The sequence below is a fragment of the Scardinius erythrophthalmus genome, assembly GCF_964197995.2.
Source record: "Scardinius erythrophthalmus genome assembly, chromosome: 13".
In the NCBI taxonomy this organism is placed as follows: Eukaryota; Metazoa; Chordata; class Actinopteri; order Cypriniformes; family Leuciscidae; genus Scardinius; species Scardinius erythrophthalmus.
This window is the reverse complement of record NC_138233.1, coordinates 39,457,076-39,482,916: the sequence shown is the minus strand read 5'-3', so window position 1 is coordinate 39,482,916 and position 25,841 is coordinate 39,457,076. Positions and strand designations below refer to the sequence as shown.

Sequence of the window (25,841 nt, the reverse complement as noted above, 5' to 3'; positions counted from 1 at the left end):
CAGAGGATCATACTAGTTTAGTTAGAGGATCTTTGCCATGTTTTACACATCTGACACTTTATTCAGTGTTTCATCATTTCTTCTTACTCCAACCCAAGTCCCCCTGTGGTGTAAATCCAGCTTTTAATGTTGTTTATATGTCTATGTGGTGTTTTTAATCTGCTTCAAGACAAACCATGTGTAAATTCATAAGTCGACAGCATTGCTGAGTATTTCCTCCTTAAAACTGCAGTGAACCAAAGACAGTCTCAAACACACGCTTTGAAATCGCTGGTGTTTCTGACGTCACAAACTACCTTGTAACCAATCAGATCAACGTGTGATCGTCAACCAGTGGATCTCTGAGCTGAGTGAGTGAGTGGAGGCGGGGCTCATTTGCATATACAGAAATAATGATACGGTGAGGTTGAAAAGACTGTTTATGAAGCGGTTTCATATCTATACATGACAATCTCTGGATCAGAACACGGATCTGAACGTTCCTGTGATCAGAGGTTTAATCGACATAAGAGCCGAATCGCTGTCATTTAGGAATAAGATCGAGTGTGTGTTTGAATCAAGATTGCGATCTTTTAACGATTAATCGTGCAGCTCTAGAACAAGCATATACATTTGTTCAGACAGTCACACAGGTCTGACGGTAATGATAGAGCGATGTACCTTGGAGCCGCATGAGACTGACTTCTGGATAATTTTCCTCCTTTGTTTGTTGGCTCCATCTTTGACTAGAATGTCCTCCACACCTGTCAGAAGCAAATGAGAGTCAAACACAAGTCCTCGCTCTGAGTGTTGAGTGCGGTGAGTTGTGGATTGCGGTGTGTGTTACCCAGGGTGAAGCCGCGGTAGAGCTGCAGGAAGGCGGTGAAGAGTCGGGCGAGGCAGCTGAGCAGTTTCCCGCTGGTCTGTCCGCCGTAGAGCTCGTAGCAGCAGTGGACCAGGCCGTACGCCGAGCTGCCGTACTGAGCCTTATCCAGAACCCCCATCAGGAGCTCGCCCTGGCGGATCACCACCTGACACACACACACACACACCACATCAACACACCACCACAGGCAACATACACACCGCAACAACACACTAATGCCTGGTTCAGATTACACGATTTGTTTGTCTGATACGATAGTCACTCCGTCAGATTATGTGATTTTCACTCCTAAAATCTTGTCGTGTCGTGGACAAGAAACATGTCAGACTAAATGTTGCTTTCCGAACAGTCATCGCGTGCCTTCTCACACACACACACTCACTCGCACACATACATACACACACAGACTCACTCAAATTTACTCGCTCACTCACTCACTCACTCACTCACTCACTCACTCACTCACTCACTCACTCACTCACTCACTCACTCACTCACTCACTCACTCACTCACTCACTCACTCACTCACTCACTCGCACACATACATACACTCACTCTAGCTCACTCACACATGCACACACACACACTCTAGCTCACTCACTCACACTCACACTCACACTCACTCACTCACTCACTCACTCACTCACTCACTCACTCACTCACTCACTCACTCACTCACTCACTCACTCACTCACTCACTCGCACACATACATACACTCACTCTAGCTCACTCACACATGCACACACACACACTCTAGCTCACTCACTCACACTCACACTCACTCACTCTATGGCGTTATTTTTTAGTCAAAAGTCATGAGCGTATAAGACATGCTCACGAGCACATTATGTTATTTCACACGCGCAAAAATTAACCTTCAGCTGGCATGATAAAAGTACTCGCGCACAAATTCAACAAGCGAGAGGTGTACAGGTAGCTGCGAGCGAGCGCCTGGCATACTCTCATGGGTTAACTCTGCTTGTACAGTGGAATCCTGCTCGCGCGCAGCGGCTTCTGCTCGCGGAGTGCTGTTTTGCTCGCTCAGCTGATTTCTGCTCGCTCGAGTCTACACGACTTTTGACAATTTGGGGGCGGAAACCAAGGAGGGCACTGACCCTCTTATGATTGGTCACTTTCATCATGGAAAACCTTGGGAAATCCTAACCCCGCCCACCTTCTGACGCAGCGCGCGTCACTCAGCTCGCTCTGCTACTCCGGCTATCTCTGTATATTTTAGGCAACGAAATATGTGATAAAACACCATACTAACTCTTTTCGTTTTCATTTATAGAAATCTTAAACATGATAGCCACACAAATGTGGTTCAGGCAATGCGTATTGATTATATTCACTGCACATTGCCTATTTATAAAGAAATATATATAGGCTATATAAAACACAAACCTGCCTCTTTTCGTTTTAAATATAATATAAAAACATTAAACATTTTAATATGGTCCAGGCAATATGTGCATTTGTACTAAACAACAGATTTTGCAGTAAACAACATTACAGTTTTTAAAAATTTTACATACAATTATTACAATTTAAAATGACAAAACTCAACCCAGTCTCTTTTTGTTAAATTTCAGTTTTTATCAATATTAGCCATTATAAAAGTATCCACCTTTTTCTGCTCAGTCTAAACAATGCGCGCTGCCATGACGACGACTCCGGTTGCCTACTTCCGGTTCATAGCTTGACCTTTACTAGCAGCGAGAGAATGAGTTCAAGCTCCTAATGTGCAGTTGTTGGTTGTTTTAACAATTCAAAGAAGATTTCAAACTTTTTAGAAACTGAGTGTTTCGAGCATAAGATAAGAAGGAGATAAGAATTTATTTTCTAAAGAGCCGTGAGTCAAAAGAACCGGCTCTTTTCAGTGAGCTGAGTCAAACGAGCCAAAATGTTTTTCACATCTGTCATGTTAACATGGACAAAAGACAATCTCACAACAACATCACATCCTTTTAAAAATAAAAACAGTAGCCTACAGTATACAGTAGTCATAACTTAGAATTTGATTATAATTGTATTTCATATAATATACAATAATGTAATTTTTACTTGTCCATAACAACCCGAAAACTTGCCTGAAAATAATGGCTAATATTGATAAAAACTGAAATTTAACAAAAAGAGACTGGGTTGAGTTTTGTCATTTTAAATTGTAATAATTGTATGTAAAATTTTTAAAAAACTGTAATGTTGTTTACTGCAAAATCTGTTGTTTAGTACAAATGCACATATTGCCTGGACCATATTAAAATGTTTAATGTTTTTATATTATATTTAAAACGAAAAGAGGCAGGTTTGTGTTTTATATAGCCTATATATATTTTTTTATAAATAGGCAATGTGCAGTGAATATAATCAATACGCATTGCCTGAACCACATTTGTGTGGCTATCATGTTTAAGATTTCTTTAAATGAAAACGAAAAGAGTTAGTATGGTGTTTTATCACATATTTCGTTGCCTAAAATATACACAGAGATAACCGGAGTAGCAGAGCGAGCTGAGTGACGCGCGCTGCGTCAGAAGGTGGGCGGGGTTAGGATTTCCCAAGATTTTCCATGATGAAAGTGACCAATCATAAGAGGGTCAGTGCCCTCCTTGGTTTCCGCCCCCAAATTGTCAAAAGTCGTGTAGACTCGAGCGAGCAGAAATCCACTGCGGGAGCAAAACAGCATACCGCGAGCAGAAGCCGCTGCGCGCGAGCAGCATTCCACTGTACGAGCAGAGTTAACCCATGAGAGTATGCCAGGCGCTCGCTCGCAGCTACCTGTACACCTCTCGCTTGTTGAATTTGTGCGCGAGTACTTTTATCATGCCAGCTGAAGGTTAATTTTTGCGCGTGTGAAATAACATAATGTGCTCGTGAGCATGTCTTATACGCTCATGACTTTTGACTAAAAAATAACGCCATATCACTCACTCACTCACTCACTCACACTCACACTCACACACACACACACACAGAAAACAGCGCACGAGTTCCAGTCTTCTTGCTCTTGATGCCTGGCTCGACTTAAAAACACATGCAAATGATAAACTTTCACTCTATGATGGTTAAACTTTGCAAATAATCTGCGAATCACGTGCGTTCTGAACCGGGGACAGCCGACCAGTACAGATCATGGATCAACTATGATCCCTATACTTGACATCGCACGAAAACGACATATCGTGCAGCCGTAAGTCGATATATTGATTATCGCCACAGGTTACATGTATCCGAGTGAAACGGCTTCTGGAACAGAGACAGGATTCTTGTGGATGTGTTACACTGAGCCAGAGCAGATTGGTTTCTCTTATCAAACTCTGTATAAACTGAAGCTCTGTCACAGAGTGTATTCCTTCATCACCTGGGATTCACACATGGACTCGGGATTGTATCCTGGAACAGATCGGGGAGGTTCCTTCACCCAGGCTTTACTGGGAATCTTCGCCTTTCCTGTCAAGTTTAAAGGGATGCAGTTTTCTGGGATGACGTTCAGCAGAAGGGTTGACACCACCTTGGAAAAACAACAACGAAATGTTGGTATTCATGCAAGACCAAGTATCAGTTTCCGGGCTTCTGGAAGAATGCATTCGAGAGTCAGCTCAACACACACACCACCAGTCAAACGCCTAGTTACCTAAAGGCACCGGGGTGGCGGTACCGCCGGCTTTGGCCCGTAATCGCTGCTCGCAGCTATATTTTTATATATATATATATATATATATATATATATATATATATATATATATATATATATATATATATATATACATACATACATACATACACACACATACATATATATGTATATATATATATATATATATTATTGTTCAAAAGTTTGGGGTCAGTAAGATTTTTAATGTTTTTAGGAGAAGTCTCTTCTGCTCACCAAGGCTGCATTTATTGATTAAAAATACAAACAAAAACAGTAATATTGTGAAATATTATTCCAATTTAAAACAGCTGTTTTCAATTTTTAAATATTTTACATAGTAATTCATTTCTGTGATCAAAGTTGAGTTTTCAGCATCATTACTCCAGTCTTCAGTGTCACATGATCCTTCAGAAATCATACTAATATGATGATTGATGCTCAATAAATATTCATTATTATTTTCAATGTTGAAAACAGTTGTGTACAGATTTTTTTTTTTTTCAAAATGCTTTGATGAATGTAAAGTTCAAAAGAACAGCATATATTTCAAATATATATATTTTTAACATTATAAATGTCTTTACTGTAACTGTTGATCAGTTTAACTCATCCTTCATAAATAAAAGTACTGATTTATTTTATTTATTTCCCCAAAAAATAAAATTTTAATTATTACTAACCCAAAACTTTTGAGCGGTAGTGTTTAACGTTACAAAAGCTTTAGATTTCAGATAAATGCTGTTCTTTTGAACTTTCTATTCATCAAAGACTGTACACAACTGTTTTCGACATTTAAAATAATAATGAATGTTTCTTGAGTATCAATCATCATATTAGAATAATTTCTGAAGGATCATGTGACAGTGACGACTGGAGTAATGATGCTGAAAACTCAGCTTTGATCACAGGAATAAAACAGTTTAACAGTTTAAAATATATTAAAATAGAAAGCAGCTGTTTTAAATTGGAATAATATTTTACAATATTACTGTTTTTGTTTGTATTTTTAATCAAATAAATGCAGCCTTGGTGAGCAGAAGAAACTTCTCTGTTATGTGCGCGCCACAGACTGCACGCACGTCCGCTTAGAGTTCCGCCTTTTGCCTTCCGTCAATATTACGTTATTAGAAAAATATTTTTTAGAGAATCGATTTTTTGACATTTGTGAATCGATTCAGAATCGTCCACGTCCGCATCGCGATGCATCTAAGAATACATTTTTTCTCCCACCCCTAGATTTCATACAACAGGTTAATAAACAGTTACAATTAAGTCACTTACATTTTAGATGCAGTGTTGACTGTTTTTGTTCTGTTTCAGCAGCGAAAATAGTTAAACAAAGATCACGGCAGAACCATCACGCATCACGTGTTTTCTCATAACTGAACGATTCAGCATTTTTAACGAATCGGTTGACTCAAAGATTGAATGATCAATCCATAAACATCTGTCTTAATCATGATCGACTCATTCGAACAAATCGTTTGAACGAATGAATCAATGACTCGCTTATTAAGATGGATGACTGGCGACACCTAATGGCGGTTTAGTGTTGTTTAAAAGGATCATTCTTTCCCACATGTGTGTGATTTGTGTGTGCAACATTATCATTATTTTTCTTTCACTATTATATTAGCGATTTAAAAGCACCCACTCGTGTCACACGTCGATTAACCGGTGGGAAAATATCCTCAGACACATACCTAATACATGTATATTTAAATACAATATTGGCCTACCTGGTAAAAAGTTTTATATACTATTTTGATGTCCTTTTGGACACAAGAGGGCAGTATAGCCCTATGTTTGCTTTTTTTGTTGAACCAAATAGCACTAAATAGCCTGTTTTAACTTTTTCATTCTTCTTGAATTGCAAAAACAGAATAAAATGGGTTTAGTTGTGATATTTGTATACTTTTATATAGAAATAAATGGTATATAATTACATTTTTAGAAGATTTTTAGTGTTTCCTTTTTGGACATTATTTAATCCCTCGCCATAGCAAAACCGTTTGAGATATTTATTATCCATTCACAATTTAGCATATTTAATGTAGTTTCATCATGTTGAAAAAGTTTGGTACGAATAAAATAAATAGTTTAAGAGGAGTGGCTAAAAATTCAGAGGCTGATTTTGCAAAAAAAATCACATTCAGACCAAAATATCTGACTTCCTGATGGCCAGAGCTATTGAATGTAAATTAGAAAGTTGTCCGGCTTGATGAGAACAATATACAAACTATTTTTGCTTTACTGTAGTTAAAACTAACCCCCCCACTTTTGTCAAAAGCATGTTGAAAGTGACACACTTCCTGCTACCAGTTGGTGGCGCTATAACTTTGACTCACAATAGCTACATCCATCTGATCGGCCTCTTACCACGAACACACTGCGGAAGTTTCATCAAGATCAGTTAATGTATGCAGAAGTTATTCCACTTCCGTGTTTCTCTTTTCTCGCCATAAATTCGATTCCTCGCCACAGACAAACCGTTCGAGATATCAAAAATCCGTCCGCAATTTAGCATCCTCAAAGTCTTGACTACATGCACACCGAGTTTGAAGGGGACACGGTGAATTTTCTAGGAGGAGTATTTCACATTCCACAGCAAGCGTTTTCCAAACAACCCATAATAGCCGACTTCCAGTTGGGCTGGCGTAAAACTTGACGGGGTAAAGTTGTTCGGCCCGATGAGATCTATATGTGTACCGAGTTTCATATTAATTCATGCGAGCGTGTTTGATATATGGATCAAGTTTTAGAACCCCGTTCAAGGGGGCGCTGTTGAGCCCCCCAGCCACGCCCGGGTCCCAGCTTCAGCCCGGCCCTGATGGCCGTGGGTTCTGACCTGTGTGCAAAGTTTCAAGAGTTTTTGAGCACGTTAAGGACCCCAAAAGCCCCTGAAACCTTGATTAACAATATAAAAGCAATAGTCAAATCCCCCCTCCCCTCACACACACACAGACACAGAGAGAGGGAGAGAAAATTCTTCAGAAAATCCACATTCAAACCAAAATATCTCTCTTCCTGTTGGTCGGAGATGGTTCATGTAAATTAGAAAGTTGTCCGTCTTGATGAGAACAATACACATACCAAGTTTTGTTGCTGTTGATAAAACTAACCCCCCCACTTATGACTAAAGGTGGCGCTACTGAGCCCCTCACCACGCCCGTTTCTGAAACTTTGCACATGTCTACTGGATAATAAATGTGATGTGTCTGTCGAGTTTCATGCAATTTCAAGTATGTTAAGAGTCTCAAAAGCATAAAAAAAGAATATTAAAGTTTTATGCGTTGCCACGGCAACAGTATCTAAGATATCAATAATCCTTTCACAGGTTTACATCTGCCGTGTGTCTACATTGTACACATAAAGTTTGAAGCAAATCTGGTAAAAATAAGACAGTGATTTCAAAGCATTTTAATAGTTATGTACTTCCTGCTGCCAGTTGGTGGCGCTATAACTTTGACTCACAATAGTCACATCTGTGCGATCGGCCTCTTACAACGAACACACTGCTGAAGTTTCATCAAGATCAGTTAATGTATGCAGAAGTTATAACACACTTCCTGTTTCATTTTTTCGCCATAAATTCGTTTCCTCGCCACGGCCAAACCGTTCGAGATATCAAAAATCCGTCCGCAATTTAGCATCCTCAATGTCTTGACTTCATGCACACCGAGTTTGGAGGCGAATCGATGAATTCCCTAGGAGGAGTACATTAAATTCCACAGCATGCGTTTCCAAACAACCCTAAATAGACGACTTCCTGTTGGGCTGGCGTAAAACTTAGAGCACGAAAGTTGTTCGGCCCGATGACATCTATATGTGTACCGAGTTTAATATTATTACATGCAAGCGTGTCTGATTTATGGACAAGTGTTCGGATCCCGTTGCAGGGGGCGCTGTCGAGCCCCCCTGCCACGCCCGGGTACCAGCTTCAGCCCGGCCCTGATGGCCGCGGGTTCTGACCTGTGTGCAAAATTTCAAGAGTTTTCGAGCATGTTAAGGGCCCCAAAAGTGGCCGAAAGGTTGACAAAATAATAATAATAATAATAATAATAATAAATATAGCTGCGAGCAGCGATTGCGGGCCCAAGCCGGTGGCACCGCCATCCCCGGTGCCTTTAGGTAACTAAAGGCACCGGGGATGGCGGTGCCACCGGCTTTGGCCCTCCATCGCTGCTCGCAGCTATATTTATATTTATATATATATATATATATATATATATATATATATATATATATATATATATACACACACACACACACACACATATATACATATATATATATATATATATATATATATATATATATATATATTTATAAGACAGAACATATTACTTGTATTACCTTATTCTGATTTTATGATACACTCAAAATATTCTACAACAAATCCTTTAAATTTAATGTAAAAATAAAAACGAAAGTAAGAAGTGTTGGTCTCACGTAACCCTCTCATTAGAATCAAAATGTTTCAATTTTTGCGATGTATTTGGATGCTAAACTATTCTTTATTATAGGCTTTGTACTTCACTCGTGTTCCAATATCGATGGAAAAAATCATCCTCTTCACACGCGCAAAAATGTGCTTGGAAACATCACAGTGGAGCTCTGCTTACTGTGAATGGTACAGATTGTACTACTGACTATTTAAACAGAGCAGTGTAATTCGTTTATGTTAGGTTGACTATTTTTATTATTATATTGTATTAGGGCTATAATGAACAGGCTGCGATGTCAAGATTGCAATTCTGGAATGTGTGTGTGTGTGTGACGCGGTTGCGGTTGAACAGTGGACACAAAAACATAAATAAAATGTTTTAGTTAATTCCTACATCCATAGGAATACATTGAAAATGCTCGCTCTACTCCGCACCATTATCAATGTCTGTGCGGACGTCTGTATTTTACTAGTATATAGTATACTATAGTTAGCGATTTAAAAGCCCTCAGCGGTGTCACATGTCGATTAACCGGTGGGAAAATTTTATCACAGTCACATCCCTAATATATTTATATATAAATACAATAGGCCTACCTGAAAGAGAATTTTACTTGCCCGACCAAAGTATAGCCTGATTAGAACGTCAATAACAAAAAAATAACTTGGGAATCACTAAAACGAGAGATTATTCTAATTTCATTACATTCATTTTAAGTTGCAATCAGCAGTTAATAATAAATGTATTACTGATCAATGGTAACAAGGTTGCACTGCTGAGGCTCATGCAGCTTCTCCAGGAGAATTGTAAACAAATGAGCGCAGCACACAAAAAAGCAACCCAGTTAACAACATACTGACTATAAAAATTACAAATATGGAGTTTTTATATATTTTATAACATATGATAGAGTTAAGCAACCTCACTTGACGAGTAGGCAACTATTTCCTGAATACAATCACAATTGAAACTGTGACATTGATTTCATACAACAGGTTAATAAACAGTTACAATTAAGTCACTTACATTTTAGATGCAATATTGACTGTTTTTGTTCTGTTTCAGCAGCAAAAATAGTTAAACAAAGATCACAGCAACTTGTTTTCTCATTACTGAATGATTCAGCATTTTGAAACGAATCGCTTGACTCAAAGATTCAATGGTCAATCCATAAACATCTGTCTCAATCATGAATGACTCAGTCATTGGAATGAATCGTTTGAACGAATGAATCAATGACTCGCTCATTAAGATGGTCGCCTGGCGACACCTAATGGCGGTTTAGTGTTATGTTTAAAACTATCATTCTTTCCAACGTGCACCATTATCAATGTCCGTGCGGACGTCCGTTTTTTTACTTTCACTTTTATATTAGCGATTTAAAAGCACCCGCTCGTGTCACACGTCGCTTAACCGATGGGAAAATATCCTCACAGTCATATACCTAATAAATTTATATTTAAATACAATAGGCCTACCTAGTAAAACGTTTTATATACTATTTTGATATCCTTTTGGACACAAGAGGGCAGTATAGCCCTATGTTTGCTTTTTTGTTGAAACAAATAGCACTAAATAGCCTGTTTTTAACTTTTTCATACTTTTTGAATTGCAAAAACAGAATAAAATAGGTTTAGTTCTAATATTTGTATAATTTTATATAAAAATAAATGGTGTATAATTAAATTTTAAGAATATATGAGATGTTTTCTGATTCCTTTTTTGACATTATTTTAATCCCTCGCCATGTCAAAACCGTTTGAAATATTTAATATCCGTTCACAATTTAGCATGTTTAATGTATTTTCATCGTGTTAAAAAAGTTTGGTGTGAATAAAAAAAAAACACTTAGCAGGAGTGGGTAAAAAGCAGAGGCTGAATTTGCAAATAAATCCACATTCAAACCAAAATATCTGACTTCCTATTGGTCGAAGCTAATAACTGTATATTAGAAAGTTGTCCGGCTCGATGAGACCAATGTACGTACTGATTTTTAAAACTGTGGGTAAAACTAACCCCCCCACTTTTGTCAAAAGCATTTTGAAAGTGACACACTTCCTGCTGCCAGTTGGTGGCGCTATTACTTTGACTCACAATAGTTACATCCATCTGATCGGCCTCTTACCACGAACACACTGGTGAAGTTTCATCAAGATCCGTTAATGTATGCAGAAGTTATACCACTTCGTGTTTCTCTTTTCTCGCCATAAATTCGTTTCCTCGCCACGGCCAAACCGTTCGAGATATCAAAAATCCGTCCGCAATTTAGCATCCTCAAAGTCTTGACTACATGCACACCGAGTTTGGTGGGGATTGGATGAATTCTCTAGGAGGAGTACTTCGCATTCCACAGCAAGCGTTCTCCAAACAACCCATAATTGCCGACTTCCTGTTGGGCTGGCGTAAAACTTAGAGCACGAAAGTTGTTCAGCCCGATGTGATCTATATGTGTACCGAGTTTCATATCATTACATGCAAGTGTGTTTGATTTATGGACAAGTGTTCGGATCCCATTCCAGGGGGCGCTGTTGAGCCCCCCTGCCACACCCGGGTACCAGCTTCAGCCCAGCCCTGATGGCCGAGGGTTCTGACCTGTGTGCAAAGTTTCAAGAGTTTTCGAGCACGTTAAAGGCCCCAAAAGCCCCTGAAACCTTGAAAAACAGGAATTTTAAACAAATCTCACTCAAAAGACAAATCCCCCCACCCCTCACACACACAGAGACGCAGAGGCAGAGAGAGAGAGGGAGAGAATTCTACAAAAAATCACATTCAAACCAAAATATCTCACTTCCTGTTGGTCACAGCTTATGACTATAAATTAGAAAGTTGTCCGGCTTGATGAGAACAATATACATAACGATTTTTGTGACTCTACTTAAAACTAAGCCCCCATTTTTGACTAAAGGTGGCGCTACTGAGCCCCTCACCACGCCCGTTTCTGAAACTTTGCACATGTCTACCGGCTAATAAATGTGATGTGTCTGTCGAGTTTCATCCAATTTCAAGTATGTTAAGAGTCTCAAAAGCATCTGAAAAGAATATTAAAGTTTGATGCGTTGCCACGGCAACAGTATTTAAGATATCAATAAACCTTTCACAGGTCTACATCTGCCGTGTGTCTACATTATACACATAAAGTTTGAAGCAAATCGGGTAAAAATAAGAGGGTGATTTCAAAGCATTTTGAAAGTGACACACTTCCTGCTGCCAGTTGGTGGCGCTATAACTTTGACTCACAATAGTCACATCCATGTGATCGGCCTCTTACAACGAACACACTGCGGAAGTTTCATCAAGATCAGTTAATGTATGCAGAAGTTATAACACACTTCCTGTTTATCTTTTCTCGCTATAAATTCGTTTCATCGCCACGGCCAAACCGTTCGAGATATCAAAAATCCGTCCGCAATTTAGCATCCTCAATATCTTGACTTCATGCTGACCGAGTTTGGTGTGGATCGGATCAATTCCCTAGGAGGAGTACATTAAATTCCACAGCATGCGTTTTTCAAACAACCCATAATAGCTGACTTCCTGTTGGGCAGAGCTAATAACTTAGAGCGCGAAAGTTGTTCGGCCCGATGAGATCTATATGTGTACCGAGTTTCATACTAATACGTTCTTGTATGTGTCCAAGATTTAAGATTGTGTTCTAGGGGGCGCTGTTGAGCCCCCCTGCCACGCCCGGGTACCAGCTTCAGCCCGGCCCTAATGGCCGCGGGTTCTGACCTGCGTGCAAAGTTTCATGAGTTTTTGAGCACGTTAAAGGCCCCAAAAGCCCCCGAACCCTTGAAGAACAATAATAATAATAATAATAAATATAGCTGCGAGCAGCAATTACGGGCCCAAGCCGGTGGCACCGCAACCCCGGTGCCTTTAGTTACCTAAAGGCACCGGGGTGGCGGTACCGCCGGCTTTGGCCCTCCATCGCTGCTCGCAGCTATATTTATATATATATATATATATATATATATATATATATATATATATATATATATATATATATATATATATATATATATATATATATATACATACATACATACACACACATACATATATATATATATATATATATATATATATTTATATATATATATATATTATTGTTCAAAAGTTTGGGGTCAGTAAGATTTTTAATGTTTTTAGGAGAAGTCTCTTCTGCTCACCAAGGCTGCATTTATTGATTAAAAATACAAACAAAAACAGTAATATTGTGAAATATTATTCCAATTTAAAACAGCTGTTTTCAATTTTTAAATATTTTACATAGTAATTCATTTCTGTGATCAAAGTTGAGTTTCCAGCATCATTACTCCAGTCTTCAGTGTCACATGATCCTTCAGAAATCATACTAATATGATGATTGATGCTCAATAAATATTCATTATTATTTTCAATGTTGAAAACAGTTGTGTACAGATTTTTTTTTTTTTCAAAATGCTTTGATGAATGTAAAGTTCAAAAGAACAGCATATATTTCAAATATATATATTTTTAACATTATAAATGTCTTTACTGTAACTGTTGATCAGTTTAACTCATCCTTCATAAATAAAAGTACTGATTTATTTTATTTATTTCCCCAAAAAATAAAATTTTAATTATTACTAACCCAAAACTTTTGAGCGGTAGTGTTTAACGTTACAAAAGCTTTAGATTTCAGATAAATGCTGTTCTTTTGAACTTTCTATTCATCAAAGACTGTACACAACTGTTTTCGACATTTAAAATAATAATGAATGTTTCTTGAGTATCAATCATCATATTAGAATAATTTCTGAAGGATCATGTGACAGTGACGACTGGAGTAATGATGCTGAAAACTCAGCTTTGATCACAGGAATAAAACAGTTTAACAGTTTAAAATATATTAAAATAGAAAGCAGCTGTTTTAAATTGGAATAATATTTTACAATATTACTGTTTTTGTTTGTATTTTTAATCAAATAAATGCAGCCTTGGTGAGCAGAAGAAACTTCTCTGTTATGTGCGCGCCACAGACTGCACGCACGTCCGCTTAGAGTTCCGCCTTTTGCCTTCCGTCAATATTACGTTATTAGAAAAATATTTTTTAGAGAATCGATTTTTTGACATTTGTGAATCGATTCAGAATCGTCCACGTCCGCATCGCGATGCATCTAAGAATACATTTTTTCTCCCACCCCTAGATTTCATACAACAGGTTAATAAACAGTTACAATTAAGTCACTTACATTTTAGATGCAGTGTTGACTGTTTTTGTTCTGTTTCAGCAGCGAAAATAGTTAAACAAAGATCACGGCAGAACCATCACGCATCACGTGTTTTCTCATAACTGAACGATTCAGCATTTTTAACGAATCGGTTGACTCAAAGATTGAATGATCAATCCATAAACATCTGTCTTAATCATGATCGACTCATTCGAACAAATCGTTTGAACGAATGAATCAATGACTCGCTTATTAAGATGGATGACTGGCGACACCTAATGGCGGTTTAGTGTTGTTTAAAAGGATCATTCTTTCCCACATGTGTGTGATTTGTGTGTGCAACATTATCATTATTTTTCTTTCACTATTATATTAGCGATTTAAAAGCACCCACTCGTGTCACACGTCGATTAACCGGTGGGAAAATATCCTCAGACACATACCTAATACATGTATATTTAAATACAATATTGGCCTACCTGGTAAAAAGTTTTATATACTATTTTGATGTCCTTTTGGACACAAGAGGGCAGTATAGCCCTATGTTTGCTTTTTTTGTTGAACCAAATAGCACTAAATAGCCTGTTTTAACTTTTTCATTCTTCTTGAATTGCAAAAACAGAATAAAATGGGTTTAGTTGTGATATTTGTATACTTTTATATAGAAATAAATGGTATATAATTACATTTTTAGAAGATTTTTAGTGTTTCCTTTTTGGACATTATTTAATCCCTCGCCATAGCAAAACCGTTTGAGATATTTATTATCCATTCACAATTTAGCATATTTAATGTAGTTTCATCATGTTGAAAAAGTTTGGTACGAATAAAATAAATAGTTTAAGAGGAGTGGCTAAAAATTCAGAGGCTGATTTTGCAAAAAAAATCACATTCAGACCAAAATATCTGACTTCCTGATGGCCAGAGCTATTGAATGTAAATTAGAAAGTTGTCCGGCTTGATGAGAACAATATACAAACTATTTTTGCTTTACTGTAGTTAAAACTAACCCCCCCACTTTTGTCAAAAGCATGTTGAAAGTGACACACTTCCTGCTACCAGTTGGTGGCGCTATAACTTTGACTCACAATAGCTACATCCATCTGATCGGCCTCTTACCACGAACACACTGCGGAAGTTTCATCAAGATCAGTTAATGTATGCAGAAGTTATTCCACTTCCGTGTTTCTCTTTTCTCGCCATAAATTCGATTCCTCGCCACAGACAAACCGTTCGAGATATCAAAAATCCGTCCGCAATTTAGCATCCTCAAAGTCTTGACTACATGCACACCGAGTTTGAAGGGGACACGGTGAATTTTCTAGGAGGAGTATTTCACATTCCACAGCAAGCGTTTTCCAAACAACCCATAATAGCCGACTTCCAGTTGGGCTGGCGTAAAACTTGACGGGGTAAAGTTGTTCGGCCCGATGAGATCTATATGTGTACCGAGTTTCATATTAATTCATGCGAGCGTGTTTGATATATGGATCAAGTTTTAGAACCCCGTTCAAGGGGGCGCTGTTGAGCCCCCCAGCCACGCCCGGGTCCCAGCTTCAGCCCGGCCCTGATGGCCGTGGGTTCTGACCTGTGTGCAAAGTTTCAAGAGTTTTTGAGCACGTTAAGGACCCCAAAAGCCCCTGAAACCTTGATTAACAATATAAAAGCAATAGTCAAATCCCCCCTCCCCTCACACACACACAGACACAGAGAGAGGGAGAGAAAATTCTTCAGAAAATCCACATTCAAACCAAAATATCTCTCTTCCTGTTGGTCGGAGATGGTTCATGTAAATTAGAAAGTTGTCCGTCTTGATGAGAACAATACACATACCAAGTTTTGTTGCTGTTGATAAAACTAACCCCCCCACTTATGACTAAAGGTGGCGCTACTGAGCCCCTCACCACGCCCGTTTCTGAAACTTTGCACATGTCTACTGGATAATAAATGTGATGTGTCTGTCGAGTTTCATGCAATTTCAAGTATGTTAAGAGTCTCAAAAGCATAAAAAAAGAATATTAAAGTTTTATGCGTTGCCACGGCAACAGTATCTAAGATATCAATAATCCTTTCACAGGTTTACATCTGCCGTGTGTCTACATTGTACACATAAAGTTTGAAGCAAATCTGGTAAAAATAAGACAGTGATTTCAAAGCATTTTAATAGTTATGTACTTCCTGCTGCCAGTTGGTGGCGCTATAACTTTGACTCACAATAGTCACATCTGTGCGATCGGCCTCTTACAACGAACACACTGCTGAAGTTTCATCAAGATCAGTTAATGTATGCAGAAGTTATAACACACTTCCTGTTTCATTTTTTCGCCATAAATTCGTTTCCTCGCCACGGCCAAACCGTTCGAGATATCAAAAATCCGTCCGCAATTTAGCATCCTCAATGTCTTGACTTCATGCACACCGAGTTTGGAGGCGAATCGATGAATTCCCTAGGAGGAGTACATTAAATTCCACAGCATGCGTTTCCAAACAACCCTAAATAGACGACTTCCTGTTGGGCTGGCGTAAAACTTAGAGCACGAAAGTTGTTCGGCCCGATGACATCTATATGTGTACCGAGTTTAATATTATTACATGCAAGCGTGTCTGATTTATGGACAAGTGTTCGGATCCCGTTGCAGGGGGCGCTGTCGAGCCCCCCTGCCACGCCCGGGTACCAGCTTCAGCCCGGCCCTGATGGCCGCGGGTTCTGACCTGTGTGCAAAATTTCAAGAGTTTTCGAGCATGTTAAGGGCCCCAAAAGTGGCCGAAAGGTTGACAAAATAATAATAATAATAATAATAATAATAAATATAGCTGCGAGCAGCGATTGCGGGCCCAAGCCGGTGGCACCGCCATCCCCGGTGCCTTTAGGTAACTAAAGGCACCGGGGATGGCGGTGCCACCGGCTTTGGCCCTCCATCGCTGCTCGCAGCTATATTTATATTTATATATATATATATATATATATATATATATATATATATATATATATATATATATATATATATATATACACACACACACACACACACATATATACATATATATATATATATATATATATATATATATATATATATATTTATAAGACAGAACATATTACTTGTATTACCTTATTCTGATTTTATGATACACTCAAAATATTCTACAACAAATCCTTTAAATTTAATGTAAAAATAAAAACGAAAGTAAGAAGTGTTGGTCTCACGTAACCCTCTCATTAGAATCAAAATGTTTCAATTTTTGCGATGTATTTGGATGCTAAACTATTCTTTATTATAGGCTTTGTACTTCACTCGTGTTCCAATATCGATGGAAAAAATCATCCTCTTCACACGCGCAAAAATGTGCTTGGAAACATCACAGTGGAGCTCTGCTTACTGTGAATGGTACAGATTGTACTACTGACTATTTAAACAGAGCAGTGTAATTCGTTTATGTTAGGTTGACTATTTTTATTATTATATTGTATTAGGGCTATAATGAACAGGCTGCGATGTCAAGATTGCAATTCTGGAATGTGTGTGTGTGTGTGACGCGGTTGCGGTTGAACAGTGGACACAAAAACATAAATAAAATGTTTTAGTTAATTCCTACATCCATAGGAATACATTGAAAATGCTCGCTCTACTCCGCACCATTATCAATGTCTGTGCGGACGTCTGTATTTTACTAGTATATAGTATACTATAGTTAGCGATTTAAAAGCCCTCAGCGGTGTCACATGTCGATTAACCGGTGGGAAAATTTTATCACAGTCACATCCCTAATATATTTATATATAAATACAATAGGCCTACCTGAAAGAGAATTTTACTTGCCCGACCAAAGTATAGCCTGATTAGAACGTCAATAACAAAAAAATAACTTGGGAATCACTAAAACGAGAGATTATTCTAATTTCATTACATTCATTTTAAGTTGCAATCAGCAGTTAATAATAAATGTATTACTGATCAATGGTAACAAGGTTGCACTGCTGAGGCTCATGCAGCTTCTCCAGGAGAATTGTAAACAAATGAGCGCAGCACACAAAAAAGCAACCCAGTTAACAACATACTGACTATAAAAATTACAAATATGGAGTTTTTATATATTTTATAACATATGATAGAGTTAAGCAACCTCACTTGACGAGTAGGCAACTATTTCCTGAATACAATCACAATTGAAACTGTGACATTGATTTCATACAACAGGTTAATAAACAGTTACAATTAAGTCACTTACATTTTAGATGCAATATTGACTGTTTTTGTTCTGTTTCAGCAGCAAAAATAGTTAAACAAAGATCACAGCAACTTGTTTTCTCATTACTGAATGATTCAGCATTTTGAAACGAATCGCTTGACTCAAAGATTCAATGGTCAATCCATAAACATCTGTCTCAATCATGAATGACTCAGTCATTGGAATGAATCGTTTGAACGAATGAATCAATGACTCGCTCATTAAGATGGTCGCCTGGCGACACCTAATGGCGGTTTAGTGTTATGTTTAAAACTATCATTCTTTCCAACGTGCACCATTATCAATGTCCGTGCGGACGTCCGTTTTTTTACTTTCACTTTTATATTAGCGATTTAAAAGCACCCGCTCGTGTCACACGTCGCTTAACCGATGGGAAAATATCCTCACAGTCATATACCTAATAAATTTATATTTAAATACAATAGGCCTACCTAGTAAAACGTTTTATATACTATTTTGATATCCTTTTGGACACAAGAGGGCAGTATAGCCCTATGTTTGCTTTTTTGTTGAAACAAATAGCACTAAATAGCCTGTTTTTAACTTTTTCATACTTTTTGAATTGCAAAAACAGAATAAAATAGGTTTAGTTCTAATATTTGTATAATTTTATATAAAAATAAATGGTGTATAATTAAATTTTAAGAATATATGAGATGTTTTCTGATTCCTTTTTTGACATTATTTTAATCCCTCGCCATGTCAAAACCGTTTGAAATATTTAATATCCGTTCACAATTTAGCATGTTTAATGTATTTTCATCGTGTTAAAAAAGTTTGGTGTGAATAAAAAAAAAACACTTAGCAGGAGTGGGTAAAAAGCAGAGGCTGAATTTGCAAATAAATCCACATTCAAACCAAAATATCTGACTTCCTATTGGTCGAAGCTAATAACTGTATATTAGAAAGTTGTCCGGCTCGATGAGACCAATGTACGTACTGATTTTTAAAACTGTGGGTAAAACTAACCCCCCCACTTTTGTCAAAAGCATTTTGAAAGTGACACACTTCCTGCTGCCAGTTGGTGGCGCTATTACTTTGACTCACAATAGTTACATCCATCTGATCGGCCTCTTACCACGAACACACTGGTGAAGTTTCATCAAGATCCGTTAATGTATGCAGAAGTTATACCACTTCGTGTTTCTCTTTTCTCGCCATAAATTCGTTTCCTCGCCACGGCCAAACCGTTCGAGATATCAAAAATCCGTCCGCAATTTAGCATCCTCAAAGTCTTGACTACATGCACACCGAGTTTGGTGGGGATTGGATGAATTCTCTAGGAGGAGTACTTCGCATTCCACAGCAAGCGTTCTCCAAACAACCCATAATTGCCGACTTCCTGTTGGGCTGGCGTAAAACTTAGAGCACGAAAGTTGTTCAGCCCGATGTGATCTATATGTGTACCGAGTTTCATATCATTACATGCAAGTGTGTTTGATTTATGGACAAGTGTTCGGATCCCATTCCAGGGGGCGCTGTTGAGCCCCCCTGCCACACCCGGGTACCAGCTTCAGCCCAGCCCTGATGGCCGAGGGTTCTGACCTGTGTGCAAAGTTTCAAGAGTTTTCGAGCACGTTAAAGGCCCCAAAAGCCCCTGAAACCTTGAAAAACAGGAATTTTAAACAAATCTCACTCAAAAGACAAATCCCCCCACCCCTCACACACACAGAGACGCAGAGGCAGAGAGAGAGAGGGAGAGAATTCTACAAAAAATCACATTCAAACCAAAATATCTCACTTCCTGTTGGTCACAGCTTATGACTATAAATTAGAAAGTTGTCCGGCTTGATGAGAACAATATACATAACGATTTTTGTGACTCTACTTAAAACTAAGCCCCCATTTTTGACTAAAGGTGGCGCTACTGAGCCCCTCACCACGCCCGTTTCTGAAACTTTGCACATGTCTACCGGCTAATAAATGTGATGTGTCTGTCGAGTTTCATCCAATTTCAAGTATGTTAAGAGTCTCAAAAGCATCTGAAAAGAATATTAAAGTTTGATGCGTTGCCACGGCAACAGTATTTAAGATATCAATAAACCTTTCACAGGTCTACATCTGCCGTGTGTCTACATTATACACATAAAGTTTGAAGCAAATCGGGTAAAAATAAGAGGGTGATTTCAAAGCATTTTGAAAGTGACACACTTCCTGCTGCCAGTTGGTGGCGCTATAACTTTGACTCACAATAGTCACATCCATGTGATCGGCCTCTTACAACGAACACACTGCGGAAGTTTCATCAAGATCAGTTAATGTATGCAGAAGTTATAACACACTTCCTGTTTATCTTTTCTCGCTATAAATTCGTTTCATCGCCACGGCCAAACCGTTCGAGATATCAAAAATCCGTCCGCAATTTAGCATCCTCAATATCTTGACTTCATGCTGACCGAGTTTGGTGTGGATCGGATCAATTCCCTAGGAGGAGTACATTAAATTCCACAGCATGCGTTTTTCAAACAACCCATAATAGCTGACTTCCTGTTGGGCAGAGCTAATAACTTAGAGCGCGAAAGTTGTTCGGCCCGATGAGATCTATATGTGTACCGAGTTTCATACTAATACGTTCTTGTATGTGTCCAAGATTTAAGATTGTGTTCTAGGGGGCGCTGTTGAGCCCCCCTGCCACGCCCGGGTACCAGCTTCAGCCCGGCCCTAATGGCCGCGGGTTCTGACCTGCGTGCAAAGTTTCATGAGTTTTTGAGCACGTTAAAGGCCCCAAAAGCCCCCGAACCCTTGAAGAACAATAATAATAATAATAATAAATATAGCTGCGAGCAGCAATTACGGGCCCAAGCCGGTGGCACCGCAACCCCGGTGCCTTTAGTTACCTAAAGGCACCGGGGTGGCGGTACCGCCGGCTTTGGCCCTCCATCGCTGCTCGCAGCTATATTTATATATATATATATATATATATATATATATATATATATATATATATATATATATATATATATATATATATATATATATATATATACATACATACATACACACACATACATATATATATATATATATATATATATATATTTATATATATATATATATTATTGTTCAAAAGTTTGGGGTCAGTAAGATTTTTAATGTTTTTAGGAGAAGTCTCTTCTGCTCACCAAGGCTGCATTTATTGATTAAAAATACAAACAAAAACAGTAATATTGTGAAATATTATTCCAATTTAAAACAGCTGTTTTCAATTTTTAAATATTTTACATAGTAATTCATTTCTGTGATCAAAGTTGAGTTTCCAGCATCATTACTCCAGTCTTCAGTGTCACATGATCCTTCAGAAATCATACTAATATGATGATTGATGCTCAATAAATATTCATTATTATTTTCAATGTTGAAAACAGTTGTGTACAGATTTTTTTTTTTTTCAAAATGCTTTGATGAATGTAAAGTTCAAAAGAACAGCATATATTTCAAATATATATATTTTTAACATTATAAATGTCTTTACTGTAACTGTTGATCAGTTTAACTCATCCTTCATAAATAAAAGTACTGATTTATTTTATTTATTTCCCCAAAAAATAAAATTTTAATTATTACTAACCCAAAACTTTTGAGCGGTAGTGTTTAACGTTACAAAAGCTTTAGATTTCAGATAAATGCTGTTCTTTTGAACTTTCTATTCATCAAAGACTGTACACAACTGTTTTCGACATTTAAAATAATAATGAATGTTTCTTGAGTATCAATCATCATATTAGAATAATTTCTGAAGGATCATGTGACAGTGACGACTGGAGTAATGATGCTGAAAACTCAGCTTTGATCACAGGAATAAATAACAGCTGCTTTCTATTTTAATATATTTTAAACTGTTTTAAATTGGAATAATATTTTACAATATTACTGTTTTTGTTTGTATTTTTAATCAAATATATGCAGCCTTGGTGAGCAGAAGAAACTTCTCTGTTATGTGCGCGCCACAGACTGCACGCACGTCCACTTAGAGTTCCGCCTTTTGCCTTCCGTCAATATTACGTTATTAGAAATATATTTTTTTAGAGAATCGATTTTTTGACATTTGTGAATCGATTCAGAATCGTCCACGTCCGCATCGCGATGCATCTAAGAATACATTTTTTCTCCCACCCCTAGATTTCATACAACAGGTTAATAAACAGTTACAATTAAGTCACTTACATTTTAGATGCAGTGTTGACTGTTTTTGTTCTGTTTCAGCAGCGAAAATAGTTAAACAAAGATCACGGCAGAACCATCACGCATCACGTGTTTTCTCATAACTGAACGATTCAGCATTTTTAACGAATCGGTTGACTCAAAGATTGAATGATCAATCCATAAACATCTGTCTTAATCATGATCGACTCATTCGAACGAATCGTTTGAACGAATGAAGCAATGACTCGCTTATTAAGATGGATGCCTGGCGACACCTAATGGCGGTTTAGTGTTGTTTAAAAGCATCATTCTTTCCCACATGTGTGTGATTTGTGTGTGCAACATTATCATTATTTTTCTTTCACTATTATATTAGCGATTTAAAAGCACCCACTCGTGTCACACGTCGATTAACCGGTGGGAAAATATCCTCAGACACATACCTAATAAATGTAGCGAGGGGTGCTTACTGTGAATGTACGAATTGTACTACTGACTATTTAGAGCAGTGTAATTTTTATATGTTAGGTTGACTATTTTATTATTATATTTTATTAAGGCTATAATGAACAGGCTGCGATGTCAAGATTGTAATGCTGGAGTGTGTGTGTGTGTGTGTGTGTGTGTGTGTGTGTGTGTGTGTGTGTGTGTGTGTGTGTGTGTGTGTGTGTGTGTTCATGTTTTTCTATCCCGGTGGGGACTTTAACCTGAATGCACACAGACTCATGGGGACTCGTGTCACAGTGGGGACCTAAATAGAGGTACCCATGGGTAAACAAGATTATAAATCATACAGAATGAGTTTTTTTGGAAATGTAAAAATGCAGAAAGTTTTATGGGATAGGTAGGTTTAGGGGTAGGGTTAGTGTGAGGAGATAGAATATACAGTTTGTACAGTATAAAAACCATTAAGTCCATGGAGAGTACCCACAAAGATAGTAAACCGTGTGTGTGTGTGTGTGTGTGTGTGGCGTGGGCGCGATTGAACAGTAGACACATAAAAACATACTCCATCATTATACAGGACGACATTCAGACTGCAAAGTGTTAACTTATATTTGTGTACAGTTGCAATAAAACACAAAATTGTGCTTTTGTAAAATAATTTCAAGCAATCCACCCCCCGAAAGGCGCTAATTTTAAAATGAAACTAAAATGCTCATGGCTGCACGGGCATTCATAACGGTGCACGTCCACGGCGAGGAACGAGCAGAACAATTTTTATATGTTAGGTTGACTATTTTATTATTATATTTTATTAAGGCTATAATGAACAGGCTGCGATGTCAAGATTGTAATGCTGGAGTGTGTGTGTGTGTGTGTGTGTGTGTGTGTGTGTTCATGTTTTTCTATCCCGGTGGGGACTTTAACCTGAATGCACACAGACTCATGGGGACTCGTGTCACAGTGGGGACCTAAATAGAGGTACCCATGGGTAAACAAGATTATAAATCATACAGAATGAGTTTTTTTGGAAATGTAAAAATGCAGAAAGTTTTATGGGATAGGTAGGTTTAGGGGTAGGGTTAGTGTGAGGAGATAGAATATACAGTTTGTACAGTATAAAAACCATTAAGTCCATGGAGAGTACCCACAAAGATAGTAAACCGTGTGTGTGTGTGTGTGTGTGTGGCGTGGGCGCGATTGAACAGTAGACACATAAAAACATACTCCATCATTATACAGGACGACATTCAAACTGCAAAGTGTTAACTTATATTTGTGTACAGTTGCAATAAAACACAAAATTGTGCTTTTGTAAAATAATTTCAAGCAATCCACCCCCCGAAAGGCGCTAATTTTAAAATGAAACTAAAATGCTCATGGCTGCACGGGCATTCATAACGGTGCACGTCCACGGCGAGGAACGAGCAGAACAGAGTGAACGTTTTTCAGTTAATTCCTACTTCCATAGGAATTCATTTGAAACGCTCGCTCAACCAATATAAATGTCAGTGCGGAAGAACATATTTTACTTTAGTTTTTAAGTTAGCGATTAAAAAGCCCCCAGCGGTGTCACACGTCAGTTAACCGGTGGTAAAATATTCTCACCGTCACATACCTAGTATATTTATATATAGATATAATAGGCCTACCTGATTTTGAACACAAGAGGGCAGTATAGCACTATGTTTGACTTTATTTATGTATTGTTTAGACTAAACAACCATTCTGGCAGTTTTTAAACTTAAAATTCATTCTTAAATTGAAAAAAAAAAGAATAAAATGTTTAGTTGTGATGTTTGTATACTTTTATATAGAAATAAATGGTATATAATTACATTTTTAGAAAATTTGAGGCTTTTAGTTTTTCCTTTTTGGACATTACTTTAATCCCTCGCCATAGCAAAACCGTTTGAGATATTTATAATCCGTTCACAATTTAGCATATTTAATGTATTTTCATCATGTTGAAAAAGTTTGGTGGGAATAAAATAAATAGTTTAAGAGGAGTGGCTAAAAATTCATAGGCTGATTTTGCAAAAAAATCCACATTCAGACCAAAATATCTGACTTCCTTTTGCTCTGAGCTAATGAATGTAAATTAGAAAGTTGTCCGGCTTGATGAGAACAATATAAAAAAATTTTTTTTTTACTGTATTTAAAACTAACCCCCCCACTTTTGTCAAAAGCATGTTGAAAGTGACACACTTCCTGCTGCCAGTTGGTGGCGCTATAACTTTGACTCACAATAGTCACATCCATCTGATCGGCCTCTTACCACGAACACACTGCTGAAGTTTCATCAAGATCAGTTGATGTATGCAGAAGTTATAACACTTCGTGTCTCTCTTTTCTCGCCATAAATTCGTTTCCTCACCACGGCCAAACCGTTCAAGATATCAAAAATCCGTCCGCAATTTAGCATCCTCAATGTCTTTACTTCATGCTGACTGAGTTTGGAGGTGATTGAATGAATTCTCTAGGAGGAGTACATCACATTCCACAGCAAGCGTTTTCCAAACAACCCATAATAGCTGACTTCCTGTTGGGCTGGCGTGAAACTTGTCAGAAGGAAAGTTGTTCGGCCCGACGAAATCTATATGTGTACCGAGTTTCATATTACTTCATGCAAGCGTGTTTGATATATGGACCAAGTTTTCAGACCCTGTTCAAGAGGGCGCTGTTGAGCCCCCCTGCCACGCCCGTTTCTGAAACTTTTCACATGTCTACTGGCTAATACATGTTATGTGTCTGTCGAGTTTCATCCAATTTCAAGCATGTTAAGAGTCTCAAACGCATCCGAAAAGAATATTAAAACTTGATGCGTTGCCACGG

The 25,841-nt window shown here is 37.9% G+C and overlaps 1 protein-coding gene across 1 annotated transcript in view; it reads right to left on the bottom strand.

Moving 5' to 3' along the window:
- The window catches only part of polr1a (RNA polymerase I subunit A), an 82,535-nt gene that overhangs the window by 29,198 nt on the left and 27,496 nt on the right, over positions 1–25,841 (bottom strand). Inside the window, exons 15-17 of the mRNA XM_081383557.1 lie at positions 4,232–4,381; positions 827–1,010; positions 661–743 (exon numbers count right to left, since the gene is read on the bottom strand). Of these exons, the coding sequence (XP_081239683.1) occupies positions 661–743; positions 827–1,010; positions 4,232–4,381 (417 nt within the window). The remainder of the gene's footprint in view (positions 1–660; positions 744–826; positions 1,011–4,231; positions 4,382–25,841) is intronic.